The sequence below is a fragment of the Haplochromis burtoni genome, unplaced genomic scaffold, assembly GCF_018398535.1.
Source record: "Haplochromis burtoni strain Fernald_Lab_line unplaced genomic scaffold, NCSU_Asbu1 Contig_42, whole genome shotgun sequence".
Taxonomy (NCBI): domain Eukaryota; kingdom Metazoa; phylum Chordata; class Actinopteri; order Cichliformes; family Cichlidae; genus Haplochromis; species Haplochromis burtoni.
In genome coordinates, this window is record NW_024582403.1 from 831,482 (window position 1) to 847,229 (window position 15,748).

At 40.8% G+C, this 15,748-nt stretch overlaps 1 protein-coding gene across 2 annotated transcripts in view; it reads right to left on the reverse strand.

Moving 5' to 3' along the window:
* Positions 1–12,248, reverse strand: part of tle5 (TLE family member 5, transcriptional modulator) — a 53,813-nt gene extending 41,565 nt beyond the window's left edge. Inside the window, exon 1 of one of the 2 annotated variants that reach the window (XM_005920814.3) lies at positions 11,256–12,248. In XM_005920814.3, the coding sequence (XP_005920876.1) occupies positions 11,256–11,282 (27 nt within the window). In that variant the 5' untranslated portion in view covers positions 11,283–12,248. The remainder of the gene's footprint in view (positions 1–11,255) is intronic. The other variant, XM_005920813.3, reaches the window with a different exon arrangement.
* Positions 12,249–15,748: the final 3,500 nt, after the last annotated feature.

Below are 15,748 nucleotides of genomic sequence, written 5' to 3' on the forward strand. Positions count from 1 at the left end.
GTTAATTTCTCTTTATTTATTTATTTATAAAATCACCACAAGGTGAGAGTTTTGTAACTGATTGGCCCAGCAGGGAAGTGCATCATTTATAGAGCAGTGACACGTTTTCAGTCCTCTTGATTCAGTACTTTGTTCAAGCCATATGCTTCTCTGGGGCGCCATAAACTCCAAGGTGCTTGTGCGTTTGTTGTTATACATAATATACTTAAAAAATATTCCTCTTTGCAGACATACTTATGAATCCTTTATCGCATTTAAAAAAAAAAACCCAACTGCATGGAAACGTCAATAACTTTTTTAAAAGTTCAAACTAACTAATGTACAGTATGCTTTAGCTTTGGCTAAACTGCAGTGGAAACAATATTGATAAAAGCCAAAAGAGACTGAAACTGACTCAGAGCATAAATCGTGATGTGGGTGAAGAATCTGAATCACCGAACACTACAGCGTCTGCTCAACTGAAGCAGCAGCAACCTAAAATAGCATCGATATTTGTATGATGAGAAAACGCTAACCGTCAACAATTATTACATGAAAAACTATAAACTGTACAGTGATGACGTTTTCAGCATTGTCATTCCACAGCAAGAAGATTTCGACTTTTAATCCAGACTGGGGTTTCGCATGTTCTCCCTTTGCATGCATGGGTTTCCTCTGAGTGCTCAGGTTAAATCCATGTTAGGTTAACTCGTGCTTCTAAAATAGCCAGTGATGAGAGGCAGACAAAGTGCTTTAAGTGTATAGAATGAAGCAATGTGTGAATGTATAAATGTGGGTTGAAGTTGAAAGTGCTTAGAGTGGTCAGCAACTCCAGAAAAGCCCCTATATGCAAGCTAGTCCATTACCATGTTGTTTATAACGTCATCTTTTTCAGTCTCAATTTATCTTAATGCACTCAACTTTAATATTTTCCCAACAGTAGTGAATTAAAGTTTACATTAATCTGCCTTTTCTTCACCCCATTTCACAAAAACATGGTCATATTTTTCTAGTAACTTGTCAAACTGATGATGTGCAAAAGACAACTTATTTATGGAGTCAAACACAAAGAAGGCATACATGCGGGGAACTGCAAGGTAAGGGGTTAAAATGGCAATCATGAACCACAGAACCCCAGTTACCCCTATGCTATCATCAAGGCAAACCCAAATACAAATCAATTAAGTGAAGCCACTGATCTATTAACTTTGTTTGTGCTGTTGATGCCTTTTTGAGCATTTTTAATGCAGCTATCTAACTAATAATATAGCTTCTTGTGTAAAGTTCATCCAAGAAGTTTTGGTCAGTGAAATTGTAATTAGATTAATCAGATGTGTCTTTGCATTGCGCCCTCGGCAGTTCAAACACCATGGACCGATCGTCACTCTTGTTCTACTTCTGGGAATTCTGCTGGAAGTCTGCCTGAAGGGTCCATGTGTATAATTGATACACTGCAGTGCAGTTTCTCAGTCTGTGTGATCATATAAAATTTACAGGAACGCAGACGTGTGCACGGAGCCTCGCACACACAGTATGTGGACAAAATTTATGTCACCCAAGCACACTCTAGCAGGTTTGCAGATACAGAAACTATGACAGGTCTGAAGCACTTTACTTCTTGTGCAAATTAGAGCAGCACCGATTGCAATTTCCTCAGCAAATTATGATTTCTGATTATTTGCTATCTGCCAATTATTCTTATTCTTTCTAAGAACTAAAACTGACAGCCTATACAACACATATACTTTATAACTTCACTAAATAACAGGACATTAAACCTTTCTCTCGGATTCATTCGGCTCCATAATTTTTCTCATAACTGTTTTTATCCTTTGCTCGGACTCAGGCTGTTAGTTTGTGGCTGGCTCAGAGTTCTGGATAGCTCTAGTTTAAGCCACTTTTTCTTTGTTAATTTCTATAAAATGTCCATGTTTAAGTGACTCATTAGGTTTGATGTCACGAACATTTATGCGGTTTTCTCTGCTGTTTACTTTAGTGAAATGTCTGAGTCTTCACTCAGTTCCAAGCTAACAACAAAGTAAGTGGCTTTAAGTGTGTGTCCAACTATTTGCCTGTGCGGCTTTGTGGCATAACACAGACTAGCGCTTTAATGGTCATATGAGCGGAGAGCAGTGGAAACAGACCAATTCTTGTCTCTGGACAGTCAACTGGTGAATCTCTAATCCAAATATAATAATTTCTTGCTCAAAAAAAAGAACATGGCAAGGCTTCAATATGCACAATACATGAATGACTACATCCATCTATTGTTTTGACTACATAGCATGTTCCCACATCTGATCTACTCTATAGGTGAGCACTGCTGGCACTGCAGTGTTTTCTCATTTTTAGCTGGGCTTTCTGTGTTTAGAAACAAAGAAGAAAAAGGAACAGACTCAGCTCACTGTCGTCCAATGTGCATTTGCAGAGTTTGGGAAGCCAGCCACCAGCAGGAGGTATAAGTCAGTGTCTGAATCTGTACTCGCATCTTTTCTGCCTACTTGAGTCTAAGTCAGTATGTGTGTATGCTCAACAAGAGAAGGGCTGTACCAATCTACACCCTTCCATTTTAGCCAAACCCCAAAGCACTCTGACAATCATCCACCGTGGCCTTTCACCAAAATCAACATCACCTGTGACCCATGGCCTCTACTCGGCCACTTAAATGAGGGGCCTCCTGCAGGTTGGTGATGTTTGGGTGGGTTGGTGGGTGGGGGGCACATGCAGGGCTGTGTTTGTCATGCTAATCAGCTGGCCTAACCTCAATGACCCAGACATCTGCTGGCCTGCGTGTGTCAAGCCCCACATTCAATTTTTTCCCCAGATACAAAAAGCAGATAAGACCCTTGAGGCTGGTAAGAATGTGTGTGTGTGTGTGTGTGTGTGTGTGTGTGTGTGTGTGTGTGTGTGTGTGTGTGTGTGAGTGAGTGAGAGAGAGAGAGAGAGGGAGGGGGCTCTTATTGACGTTGAAAGGGAAAAATCCTTTTATTTCTATGCATGTACTAGAGCAATAATTACCAGAAAAGAAAGCCAACGTGCATGTTTGTGCGTTTTTATGCTCGCCTCTGTGCATATTACTGTGCACGCACTAATGTCCAGTACCCCCCCCTCGCCAATCATCGGACACACATAGTTAAGCTTGTTGCTCTCTCTCATACACACACACAGACACACGTTACTGTGTGTGTGTATGTGTGCAGCAGAGCAATGGAGCAGGGGCGGGGGAGTTTGTTTAATGGGCGAGACAGGGGACCATGGGGATTAAGCTCCCCCCAGCTGGAGGCTTTAGAGGAAAGGCTGGGGGCTGTTCTGTTAATTCAAGTGGGCTTAATAATGCCTGTGCACCCTCTGCCCCTGACCCTCCCACCACTACATTAGATCTGGGAGGAAACACATGATAAAGGGAGACAGACAAGAGGAGGTGGAAGTGTGTATGCTGTGTGCAAGTGTGTGTGTGTGTGTGTGTGCAAGTGTGTGTGTGCAAGTGTGTGTGTGTGTGTGTGTGTGTGTGTGTGTGCAACCTGTGGCCATCTCTACAGTCGAGCACATGCTCAGGGGACTTGTGAGATTTTGCCTCCCATATTACTTGCGCTACTCTCTGGATTTGGCACCAGGCCTCTCGGTTGCTCCACTTTCACGCCACTGCCAGCTTTGTTGAAGCTGCATTAGGATTAATCAACACCCAAACAATATGGCAAATGCTGTCAACTGGGTCAGGCACTGTGCCACGATCAAATGAGGCTTTTCCCTCTTAAACCAATGTGTGTGCCCGTAACCTGCAACGGGGGATTAAAACGTGCCCACTGACATAAAATGACAAGTGAATCCCCGTTAAACCTCAGAAACCTTAGTCTTCTTTGTTTCTAAAGCCCTTTTCAGACATGGAATATGCAACGTTGCTGGCTGTATCAATATATTAAAGGATTCTGACACTCAGACATGAGGGTTTTTCTTGCATGGAGAAAATCTGGCGCCCTTCCAGCGCCAAATAAAGATCACTAGTGTCAACATGAAAAGAAGCGCAAACAAAAAATATCAATTCAACCGCTGAGCCAGCAGTGCATCAGCTTAAATACAACATCTCTGTCTTACAACAGGAGCAGTCAACTCTGCTCCGTCCACAGCCGCAATATTTTGCACAGGCACTGGATAAGCCAGCTAAGCCGCGTGGTTTTAACAAGACCTGGATTCTCTGCTCAGCGCTCAGCACAAGTTATTGTCCACAGCTGGGTTGTACCAAACTCTCCCACTGGTTCTAACAGTAGAGTCAGAGCCATGCTGCAGCTCTTTGGGCTGGATATCCTCCTCCATCACTGCCAGCTGAGGAGTTCAACTTTCTCGAAAGTTCTACGGAAAAACAATTATTCCGATGCCATAAAGCACCAACTAATAACACAAACACAATGTGAAAGTTAATTGTGTATATTTACTTCTTTTTAACACTGTAATAAACTATGTGAAAGTTACAGTACAATTTGAAATTTCCAACTTTCCACTATAAACCAAGGAATTTAGAAACCAAAGCGATGATGTTTAAAAACCTTAGAAATGTTTCAGTCCGCTGAGATTACTCCAATTCTTTTTTAACTACAAGTGTAAAATATTTGATTCCTTAGCTGATATATGAACATCAGATAACTCACTGAAGGACATTTTAGACCAGCATCTGCGGGGCTCTTTGACATATGAGTGGGTGGCAATTACATTACAGGGTTACCTTGGCAACTGGAGGTTAAAATGTCCACTAGCAACTAGGGCTGGGCTATATCATACCATTCACGGTAATACCGGTATAATGTTGGGCAACGACAAGAAAATGAAATATGGCGATAGAATATGGGTAAAACACGCATGCACAGTGCCTCTGTTTTCATACAAACATGGCGGAAAAAGCATGGCGGCGACGCAGAATAAGAAGGGCGAAAGTGGATCGTTGAATGAAACAGATGAACCAGAACTGGTTTGTAAAAATGCTGCAACTTCAGTGGTGTGGAACTGGTTTAGCTTTCGTCCGTCAGATACACAACAAAGCACTATTTTTGGTAGAGCATGCTAGCGGGCCGTCGTTATTACCGTGTTTTTTGGAAAATACGACACACCCCAATTCAATCCTTTGATTTTTCTGAAAATCGACAGTGCCCCTTATAATCCCGTGTGCCTTATGTATGAATTCTGGTTGTGTTTACTGACCTCAAAACGATTTTATGTCGTACACGGCGCTCGAAAATCTGTCAAATGTTTTAGTGCGACTTTGCTAAGCTACGAAGCCGCACCGCTTGATGGATTGTCGGAGCATTACGGCTATCGTAGGCAGGAGCCTCGCGGAGGGATATGTACTGTGCTTCAACATAATATTACAGTATTGTGTGTGTATAAGCTCTTTTTAAGTTTTGTGGATATTATACATGGTTGTGCTGAGGATATGTCGGCCAGTTTCCATTGGAAACGCCTTTTGGTTAAACTGTCAGCAAGGAATTTGCATATCTCCCTGCTCTACTAGCAACCAATTTCCCATATGGAAAAGAAATAGTAAAAACTTATATGTGATTACTCATTACTCATGAAAGTGGCCACTTTCATGAGTAATCACATAAGGCTTACATGATTTACTCATGAAAGTGGCCACTTACTCATTACTTTCATACATTGTTTTAGTAAGTATCCAAAACATACAAGTTTCATTATATAATTTTTCAAGGGATCTTATATCTGTTTTCACTCTTATATGCTTTTCATACAAGTTTCACACAAGACAGATACAAACTTTATAAGATTTATATATATCTTTTCCATATGGGTTTCAACTGACCTTTTTTGGAAAAGCATGATATCTGGGAGTTTTTTCAATCCGTATTTAAAACCCTTCCTAGTACAGATTCTGGTGACTATGTAATTCTTCTTCTGCTTGATCTAACCGCTGCTTTTGATAGAGTTGACTATGATATCCTAATAAGTTGTTTACAGCATCTTGTAGCACTTCTTTAGGTCCATTTTCCAACTATTTTCTGTCTCACTGATTCTGATCCCTGCAATGCGGAGTTCCACAGGGCTCAATTCATTCAAAAAAAATTGGAACCTCCTTTCACTGGTATGCTGATGATAGTCAACTCTATCTCCTGTTTTTGTAAGTATTTGGTGACATCATCGCTTAGATGGCCAGTTAAATTGGTGCACTAGTGAAATCTAGCTTCTTTCATTAAAGGTAATTGGCAATGGTGAAACCTTTCCTCCATAGGCAGAATTTAGACAGTAATAAATGCATTTATTATAGTCTTGGCTCGATTACTGTTACACTAGCTCACCAGTCATCTGGCTAGCAATGCCAATTTATACAGAAACAGTGATCTTATTTGTTTTTATTGTAATATAGTTGTTCTTACTTTTGTTGTTTTTGGACTTTTATCATTTTCAATGTAATTACTCACTTTTTCAACAGCACGTTCTATCTGCTGTGGCTGTTTTCAAAGTGCTTCATAGTATGGCAAACAAATGTAATAACCAAGCAGCATGCAATGAACTGGCCTACTCACTTAACAAAAATCATGTATGAATAGCTTAAACGGTAAAATGACCAATAAGCTCACAGCAAGGGATGCACTAACCAAAATTCACAAGAATCTCTATTCTTCCTAAAATATTACTGATCAACTAATGGGTGTTCACCCAAACTGTGCTTAAGGTCAAGGTCAAGTTCAGTGTTTACATATTCGCCAACTGATCGTGTCCCGAGTGGATCCCGGAGGAGACACAAGTCCTTATTGGATTGCATCAGGAAGGGCATCCAGCGTAAAAACTCTGCCAAATCAAACATGCCGAGCTACCCACTGTGAGGACCCCGTGTGAATAACAGAGCAGCTGAAGATAGCCTCTTCTTTGTCATTGAGGTCACATTTTTTATTCTCACCTAAAACAACTTGTAATTCCAGCAGATATTTCAGAAGCGTTCCTGCAGCAGTTCTCCACTCTGTGCTGCTTTTAACCGAAGCAGTCAAGCTGCACAGAACACTTGAGGAGGGCAGGAAATCAAGCCACAGGAATAGCAAAGAGAATCTAATCAATTTTCAAATTAAAAGACCTTATACAGACTGAACACTGCTTCTGAAATGCTCCCAGTTTGATCTAAAGCCATGCCAAGTATGGAACTGCTTCCAAGACCCAGCTGCCCGTTGTATTCCCAGCGTCAGACAATATGATAGCGTTTGCTTCAGTGTATATGAAACCTATAAAAAAAATTTTGAATCAGTATATTTAAATCTGTAGCCTCAACAAAGGTAGAGTGGACTGAAAATACAATGAAGCAAATAAATTGCACTTAAATGTTTGCTAAAATTGTAATGTTATCGACTTAGCTGATATGGTCCATGGGTTCAGATATCTGTGGAAAGAAGCAACTATCCAAACAGCAAAAAGTACAGAGATGGGAAAATCTGTCACTTGTGTACAATTATGAAACAGCTAAAAGCCTACCGGCCTCTGCAAATATGCCTTTTAGATACACTTTGCATTGAGGAAATGTGCCTCAAGTGTCTCAGTAAAGTCAACAGCTTTAAAAAAATACCTAAATATTTTAATAACCATCCCAACCAATAAAAGCTTCCCCTGAAAATCTGGCATGAGAGGATTGTTGAATATGTACGTAACTAAATTTGTTTGCGAGACCCATCAGTTTGCTATATCGCGGCGCCACTTCTCTCATCCGCCAGGTCCTTATCGGTGACACTCATATCTATATGGGTGTCACATATACTTCCCATCCCTGAACCTTTATGACAACAGCAGCGACTGAAGAGAGGATCTGAACAGGGAATGTGTGTGTTTGTACAGTTTATTTATGTGAAAATTCACAGTGGAGGGCGGTGTGTATGTGAAAGGTTAGGCGTGACCGACTGTAGTCGGTTAAGACTGAACCAGCTGCAGCTCCGGTGAAAAGACGTTAAATTCCCAAACCCCACGTCTAATCCTGTGAGTTTGGTCTTAATACTCCAATAAAGCGTAAAAGCACTCAATTGGATTAGAAAAATAACCTCCTAGATAAGTAGACAGGCAGGAGTGGAGTGGCCCAGCTGCTCTCACCTTGGAAAGGGTGACTGAGGACTCACTCCATCAGGAGGTGACTGGTTTATAACTTCAACCAGAGACGAGAGAAGACCGAAGATGGCATCTCGTCCCAGTAATTACCCAATGTGGGGTGCAGGTTTTAATATTAATAATACAATAAAAACAACTGTCTGACATAAGTACCTTTACTGTACTCTCTGACAAAAGGTTTTCTTTAGGATCCACAGAGATCCACTGGAAACAAACAAAATGCAGAGGTTGTTATTCACTCAAATGTTAGGAGTATCTGGGAGGATATACACAGTGTTGTGGTAACCAGCACTCTGGCAAAGACAAAGACAAAAGCTACAATAATAACTTTCTCTTCCAGAGATAGTCATGCACAATTAGGAGTGGGCGATATAGCCTCAAAATGACATCACAATTTTTCAAGAAAATCTGCGTAAATGACAATACTAAAAAAAAAATACCGAACAATGTTTTATTGATGCTTGCAGTAAGTGCAAGTAAACAACTAAGTAAACAAGGTGCTGGCAGCTGCGTTATTGCAGTAGCTCCACAGTGTTGTGGTTTACACAACACACCTTACACAAAAATGTACACCAGTGTTTATATGAATAACTATAATGACTAAATGTTCTTTTCTATCAGGAGACTCAAGTTGCAACACTGCTGGGACTATGCACAGGTGGTACTTGTTTTCTTTTAGACAGCCACTACAAAAATTAGGTAACCTAACAGACTCAATTGACTGTTACACAGAACAAACACTTAACATTAACTTTCAGTATTTTTTTTTAAATGCTACTAAATGTTATGACTTTACAGTTTTTCCTGTTTCTGTACCTGATATCTATCCACTTCTGTCCTCTAATCAAGGTAGACTCAAGTATTCATCTCTATCTGTAAACATGTTACTGTCTTCATGGTGAAAGTGACAAATAAAAACTCCCCAGTGTCTCTCACATACACACTTGCAATTTTTCACAGTAAGGAAATAACTAAATTGTAACCAGACAGCACAAAAGTACTTGTACGCAAACGTTGTCAAATTCTAAGCCCATTTGTTCTTACTAAGGAAATTTTCAGAGGTATGAACGCTACACAACCTAAAAGAGTTGGTTTTCTGAAGCTTGAAAACATGCAAAACTAGAGGACTGCCAGTAGCTTTTGGACTTAGCGTTCCTGACAGATCTGACCGGCCTGCTCGATGAATTTAATTTAGAACTGCGGGGTGAGGATAAAGATGAAATCACCATGATCAGTTCAGTGAACACATTTAAAGCAAGCAGTCAAGTACGCTGCCACCCTGTGACCTGAGGAAATCCTCATATGCAGGCAGAACTTTAATGTCAACCCATTCTTGCCGCTTGACAGTGCACGTTATGAAGAGGAAGTCCAAAACATCTTGTCAGAACAGGAGTAGCGCTACACTGCATTTGAATCCATCGAGCCTCTTGGCAGCTATCGGTTTTCTGTTTGATGCAAGTATTGATGTAGATTACACTGGCTCTAAAGTTGGGAATGGATTACGAGGGAAAGGGGGAGTGGTCTCCCAAGCTCATGAGAGCCACCTTGAACTGCAGTTTGTTAGTGAAGCAATAATTCAAATCTGCTTTCTCTCACATGAAATTCAGCAGTTTTAAATACACATAAAGAATAACGGATTTGTGTCCTGTCTAATGTTTGATTTGTAGTACTGTGTTTAATCTACAGGGTAGAACTCAGAGAGCTCCATACGCCATGCTGGACCTGCACTTTCCAAAATATGTAACTACACGTTGTAGCTACACAAACCTCAACAACTGTGAAAGGTCTGTTTGTAACTGAAGCATATTAATTAGCACAAAGACAAACAAAATGTAAGAGGCTGTAATTGTATCTGATTTGGTTATTATGCTAATAAAATGGTTGTAGACAAATAATTTTTTTCCCTCTTGCTTTCATACCTCTGATAAACTCTCTGCTTTAGGAGATATTCATAAGGATAAACAGAGACTTATGTATTCTCGGATTTGCAGATGGCATTGAAAATAACATAATTTAGCTGAGGTTTCTTGGGACTCTGTGCTTATGAAGGGTTTCACCGATCTGACAAGCCAGACTGCAACCAGAGGTTCCCAAATCCTTCCATCCTACTTCTGAAGACTCACATCAGTGGCAGCAGCAGCACAGTGCAGCATAATCAGGCTGCCACACAGACTGCCAAAGGGCAAAGCATTCGTGTCAGAAGACATTCTGGTTTCGGCTTCAGCAAACAACCCTTACCCTTTCAACAGTAAGAGAACTAGCGGTGGCAACAAAATGTTGCCAGAGAAAAACAGAGGGCATGATTCATAACAGCAAAGCAAAAGTCTTTTTGCTGTTTGTTGTGTTTACCTGGATCTATCACTCTGTTACTTTCACCTTTGCAGAGGGCAAAAACTGGAGGCCATCAAAAGGTTTCTCATAACACAATAGAGAAGGTTTCCAATGTAATTTTAAGTCACATGTAAGCCCAGAAAGATTGAAAAAACATACTTATTTAATTTAATTTTCTAGCTAATAGAATCAGGGCTCTAAAGCCATGCAGTGACAGGTGACACAGTTCTGCCAGTCACTAAACATAAATGTTTGACCAAAGGGCTGAGAGTCTTCCTCACTGATGAATGCATGCCCTGGACTAGTATCTGTTACCATGGAAACTTGGAATTTAGGAGAACAGAGATGTGCATTTTCCACTCATAAAAATAAATAAATAAATAAATAAATAAATAAAATAGGAAAAAAAAATCACCCACCTGCATGTAACAGTGCACAGCTCAATTTGCCTAAATGCCTGCTTTTTGGCATTTTGGAGAATGAAACTAAACGGCACAAGGGAGTGAAAGCAGCGTGTGGTTATGAAACGTGACAGCATTCAACTGAGGTGTTTGATTTGGATGATTTTCAGTGCAATCACCTGGGAGAAAAAAAAAGTTTAACAGCTTTTCAATGCAAATATTACAAATACTGCCATGTCGAGTCCACACGTCCTCTACAGAACTAAACGGTGCCAGTTAGAAACCAACACTGTGCTACTGCCCCACAAACGCTGCTTCTTCTTACTGAAAAAAAAACGCAACTCTGTTTAATTGCAGCCAAGAAACAAGTCACATGCGTAATCTCCTCTCTCCCCGACTCAACCTGCATGCGTAAACACGTAGCAGACAACAGTGCTGAAATGAAAAGCCACTTACTGAGTGCCTTGATTGTGGAAACATCATGTCAGTTCCTTGTTTGTTGCTCTCCTTCCCAAACACGATGTTTATATTTCCCCTTGCGTTGCTCTTTCTTTTGTCCAAAGCTAGCCCAGCCGTACACAGGAGCTGTCCAGCGTTAGCAGGATGACTAGCTAACAGTAGCTAGGGGACTCCCCCCACCCCACCACCTCTTTTAAACAAAATAAATAAATATAAAATTAAGCCGATTATAAGTGATGCACTTTGCGGCCGTTAGAGAGGCAAAAGAGTCGGTGTCCTATCTGGGTTGTCCCGACCCCGTATTTACTGCTTTAGCGTGAGCAGGAAAGCACCATCAGTGCTGGCTAAAGCTAGCTAATTCTTCAAAAGCTGTCAGTCAAAATGATTCATCGCCGTCGTAAGCTTTCCGCTTTAACGCACGAGCGGCAGCGTCGCGAGCTCAGCGCAGGTAAATTAATAACGCCGTGCGTGCAGTAAATGTTTGGATGCAGCCCGCGAGTGGAGCGGAAGGTGAACGCCGACCGTGTTTCGCCTCGTGCCGTTGGCCCCCTCACAGCTCGCGGCTCGCTCCCCGCAGCCGCCACAGGGATGAAAAAAGTGAAGAAGAAATCTCAGAAACAACAAAATGTCTGCGGGTTCGTTTCAAGTTCAATCCCGTTTGGTCCAACGGCAACAATTGAGTCGCGTGAGTGGAGGGAGCGAGAGAGAGAGGGAGGGGGGATAAAAAATAAATTAAAATCGCCGCTAACGCTGAAACTGCAACGCTGCCCGGCTTGGACTTTTAACTCTCAGTGTTTATCCCCTCTTGAACGGAGGGAGTGCGGGAGGATCGGCAGCGGAGACAGAAAGTCAGCCCCTTCCCGAAGCTGGTGGGTAGGCAAAGGCGACGCTGCTGGGCTGAACGCCCCACACAGAAACACCACGGATAGATGCGCGGAGAGCAGCTCTACACCCCGCGGATCTACAGCAGCAGGCCCAAGTCTGAGCAAGCAGCGCCTCATGCGGACAGGTCAGCACACACAGGCTCTCCCCACTCACCACTGGAGGTTTGTGTGCCATAGTTTATCGCCAAGAATAACGAGCAATTATTACATTAAAAATATAATATTTAAAAAATAGGTTTTAGTTGTTAGACAAACATCAGAATCCGTCCGAGAACCACTAATCCAGCCCATCAATGGCTTTGAAACATTTGAATGAGGGAATCAAATTTAGACTTACAGAACTGCCCTATGTCCACTCACACTACACCAAAGTACAGACAATAACGTAACTGAAATTTTTTTTTTTTTTTAACTACTACAGAAACTTTTAAAAGTAGGTCCACACTTACAATTCATACATCAAGCAGTCATACTTGACAGAGTTAGAAAAGCTGAGAATTTTAAGTGCTTAAATTGCACTTCTTTTTCTTAAATTAAGATATCTCAGGGATTAAACGTGTAGTTAAACTGCTTTGCACTGACAGAAACAGAAGTTTCACTGGTTCGGCCCACTTAATATCAAAGTAAACGATGTAAAATGGACATCCCTGTTGTAGAGAGCTGAACTGAAGAAATCTATTATGTGAACTCTCTACTCTACTGGGAGCAAATGACTGTTATTTACCTTTAAATTCACAGTTATGGGCATAGAACTTAATAGAACCACAGCGAGTGTGTTTTATACTTTTAAGAGTGAAGTTATGAAAATTCCTTAACTCTACGGTAAGATGCAAAAGTTCTGAATCACCCCTCGTTGCTTTGTTTTGTTAGGAAAAATGGGACAATTCAATAAATGACTGCACCGAAGTGGAAACATGCATGGAAATACCGTATGTGAGGCAAAAATAGTCTGGAAGGTTGAAATTCAGTCTGTAGTTTGACCACCTTTGTTCTTCAACAGTGTGAAGCCTCTTTGGCTTTCTTTGAATCACCTTTTAGGGCAAAACACTTATAGCTGTCAAACTGTCATCTTAAAATTCAAACAGTTTGTTTTTGCATAAGACTGGTGGCAACAAAGTGCTCAAAGATACACTTTAAAACTGATTATTTGCCAAGTTGTCTGTTATGTGTAGACAACTGTGTCTTCAGTTAGGGGCCTTTTGTATGCTTGAATGATTCATAGGTCAGTGTTAAGTGGCATAACAAAACAAAAAATAATATTCCTCTGAAAATGGTCAGGGACAAGACTGAAAAAGCATCCGATGCCTAAAGAAAAAATTTGAAAAACCCTTAGATCAGCTGTAGAAACTGTTCGAGACCACTTTAAAAATTACAATAAAGTCTGGCTCCTTAGAAATAAAATAAGCATCAAGCACCTCGTTCATGTACTTTCCTAATATCAAACCACGCCTGAGCCAGTGACAGCGTCTATACAGCATCTCACCTGGGCTAAAGACAACAAGAACTGTTCAGTTAGCACATTTTCTCTTGGAAAATAAAGGCGAGGCTCAGAATCCGGGCGTCTGAAGTCCAGTGAACGTTTTCCAGTCTGATGATTTGAGGTGTCATGCCATCTGCTTGTGTTGGCGCTTGCTGCGTTTTACCAAGTCCAAAGTCAACACAGCGTATGACAATATTTTAGAGCACTTTATGGTGATGCTAAATTCCTTTTTTGCAGGACACAGCACCTGCCTGCAGTGCTAAAACCACCACCAAATGGTTTGCTGACCATCTTGTTACTGTACTTGATTGGCCAGCTCACACACCTGACTCAAACCCCACAGAGAGGAGGATAAGAAAAATCTAACTTTGGTTCAGCAACACCTCCGCAGTGGCACACGCTGATCATATCCACTGCATCAATTTGGGGTAACTCACGGTAAATGAGGCTGAACCACATACTGAATGTATATATTTATATGCATTTCACAAGTTGGGATTTCCATACTTCAAAACCCATTTTAGGACGTCTTAATCTCAGATTTAAAAGGCGCTAAAAGTAAAAAAATTAATATGTGCGCTGCGTTATCAAAATAGTTTTGTGAAAAGTAGTGTGCGATTACCTTCAAGAGTCAAAATGATTTGTTACCCAGTCACTTGAGCACTTGTTTGTTAATATCCATTTTCACTAAACAGTATCCTACCTCAAGACTGCAGAGAGAGGTCGCTGCTTTCCAAAGGGCAGCAGTATTTATACAACAAATCATTTTCCAATCCATGTGGATAAAATGCATTCAGAAATTACAAGACCTTAAATGGTGGAATCTTCAAGTCACTATTTAAAAAACAAAACAAAAAAAACAAAACAAAACTTGAGAATAAAAGTACAGGGATGCAAGAAGAGAGTATAGGAACATATTTTATTCCAATTTAAAACATTTAAAGGAGAAGGCTATGTAAAAATCATCATGTATGAATGAGGTTCAGGCAACAGTGGTTGAAATGAAACATACAAATAGAGAAATATGGCTAAAATACTGTAAATCAATAACCATTAGGACCCTTTTCTCGAGGGCGTTGCATGAATAGAGTATCTCACCCCCCACTCCCTCCCCCAACCTGACAAAACGCATGCAGTTAAAATGACACTTATTTTTAAAAACAGCAGTTCATCATTAATCTTAAATATAGAATAAAACTGTCCTTTTTGCTAATTAATCACACACTTAGTGTTTGCTTTAAAAACTGGACCACGAAATCCACAGGTCCTCTGAATTTTTTCCACAACATTGGCACTTGTTAAGAGTCTGGCTTTACAAAGAAAAGGGGATTGGCACACTCATTGTACAGAATTTACATTTGGTATACTTTAAAACAAACAAACAAAAAAAAAAAATACATTACTTTCAATTTGTACACCACTACACAAAATTTTAATTGTCTGAAAAGAAAAATCATGTCAAGTGGTCCTAAATACGGTGTGTCAACCTTACAAAAGGGGAGAGGAAAAAAAAGATGCAAAGAGCTTTTTAATATCATTATATCCATCCCTGAAACCAGAATGGACCTCAAGCATAAGCAACACCCATCAAAGTGTTCTCTCACACTCTCTCTCTGACACTGACACACACACACACACACACACACACACACACACACACACACACAGAGGCTAAGCACCTGGTGCCCATGGATCCCAACGGCCTGTCAGACCCCTACGTCAAGCTCAAGCTGATTCCCGATCCCAAGAGTGAGAGCAAGCAGAAGACAAAGACCATCAAATGCTCCCTCAACCCCACGTGGAACGAGACCTTCACTTTGTGAGACACCTTTTTGTTGAACATAACTTGCCTTTTGATTAAAGTTACTCACTTGGCCTCGTTTTGAGTCGCGTATGCGCAAAGCTAACTGGAGCTCGTGCAAGTGACCCAGTCCTCTCTCCTCCTCCTGTTTGTGCTCGTTGTTTTTCGAGCTATTCTCGGATAGGAAAGGTATGAAAAACTGTGATTTGCTGCATTGTTTTTAAGTTTGTACAGAGAGAGATGAGAGGACTGTGATCTCAGGTTTTCATTTTTAGCTATATTAGGAACGCGCTTTATCTTCCGTTTCACTGTCCTCCATTTTTTT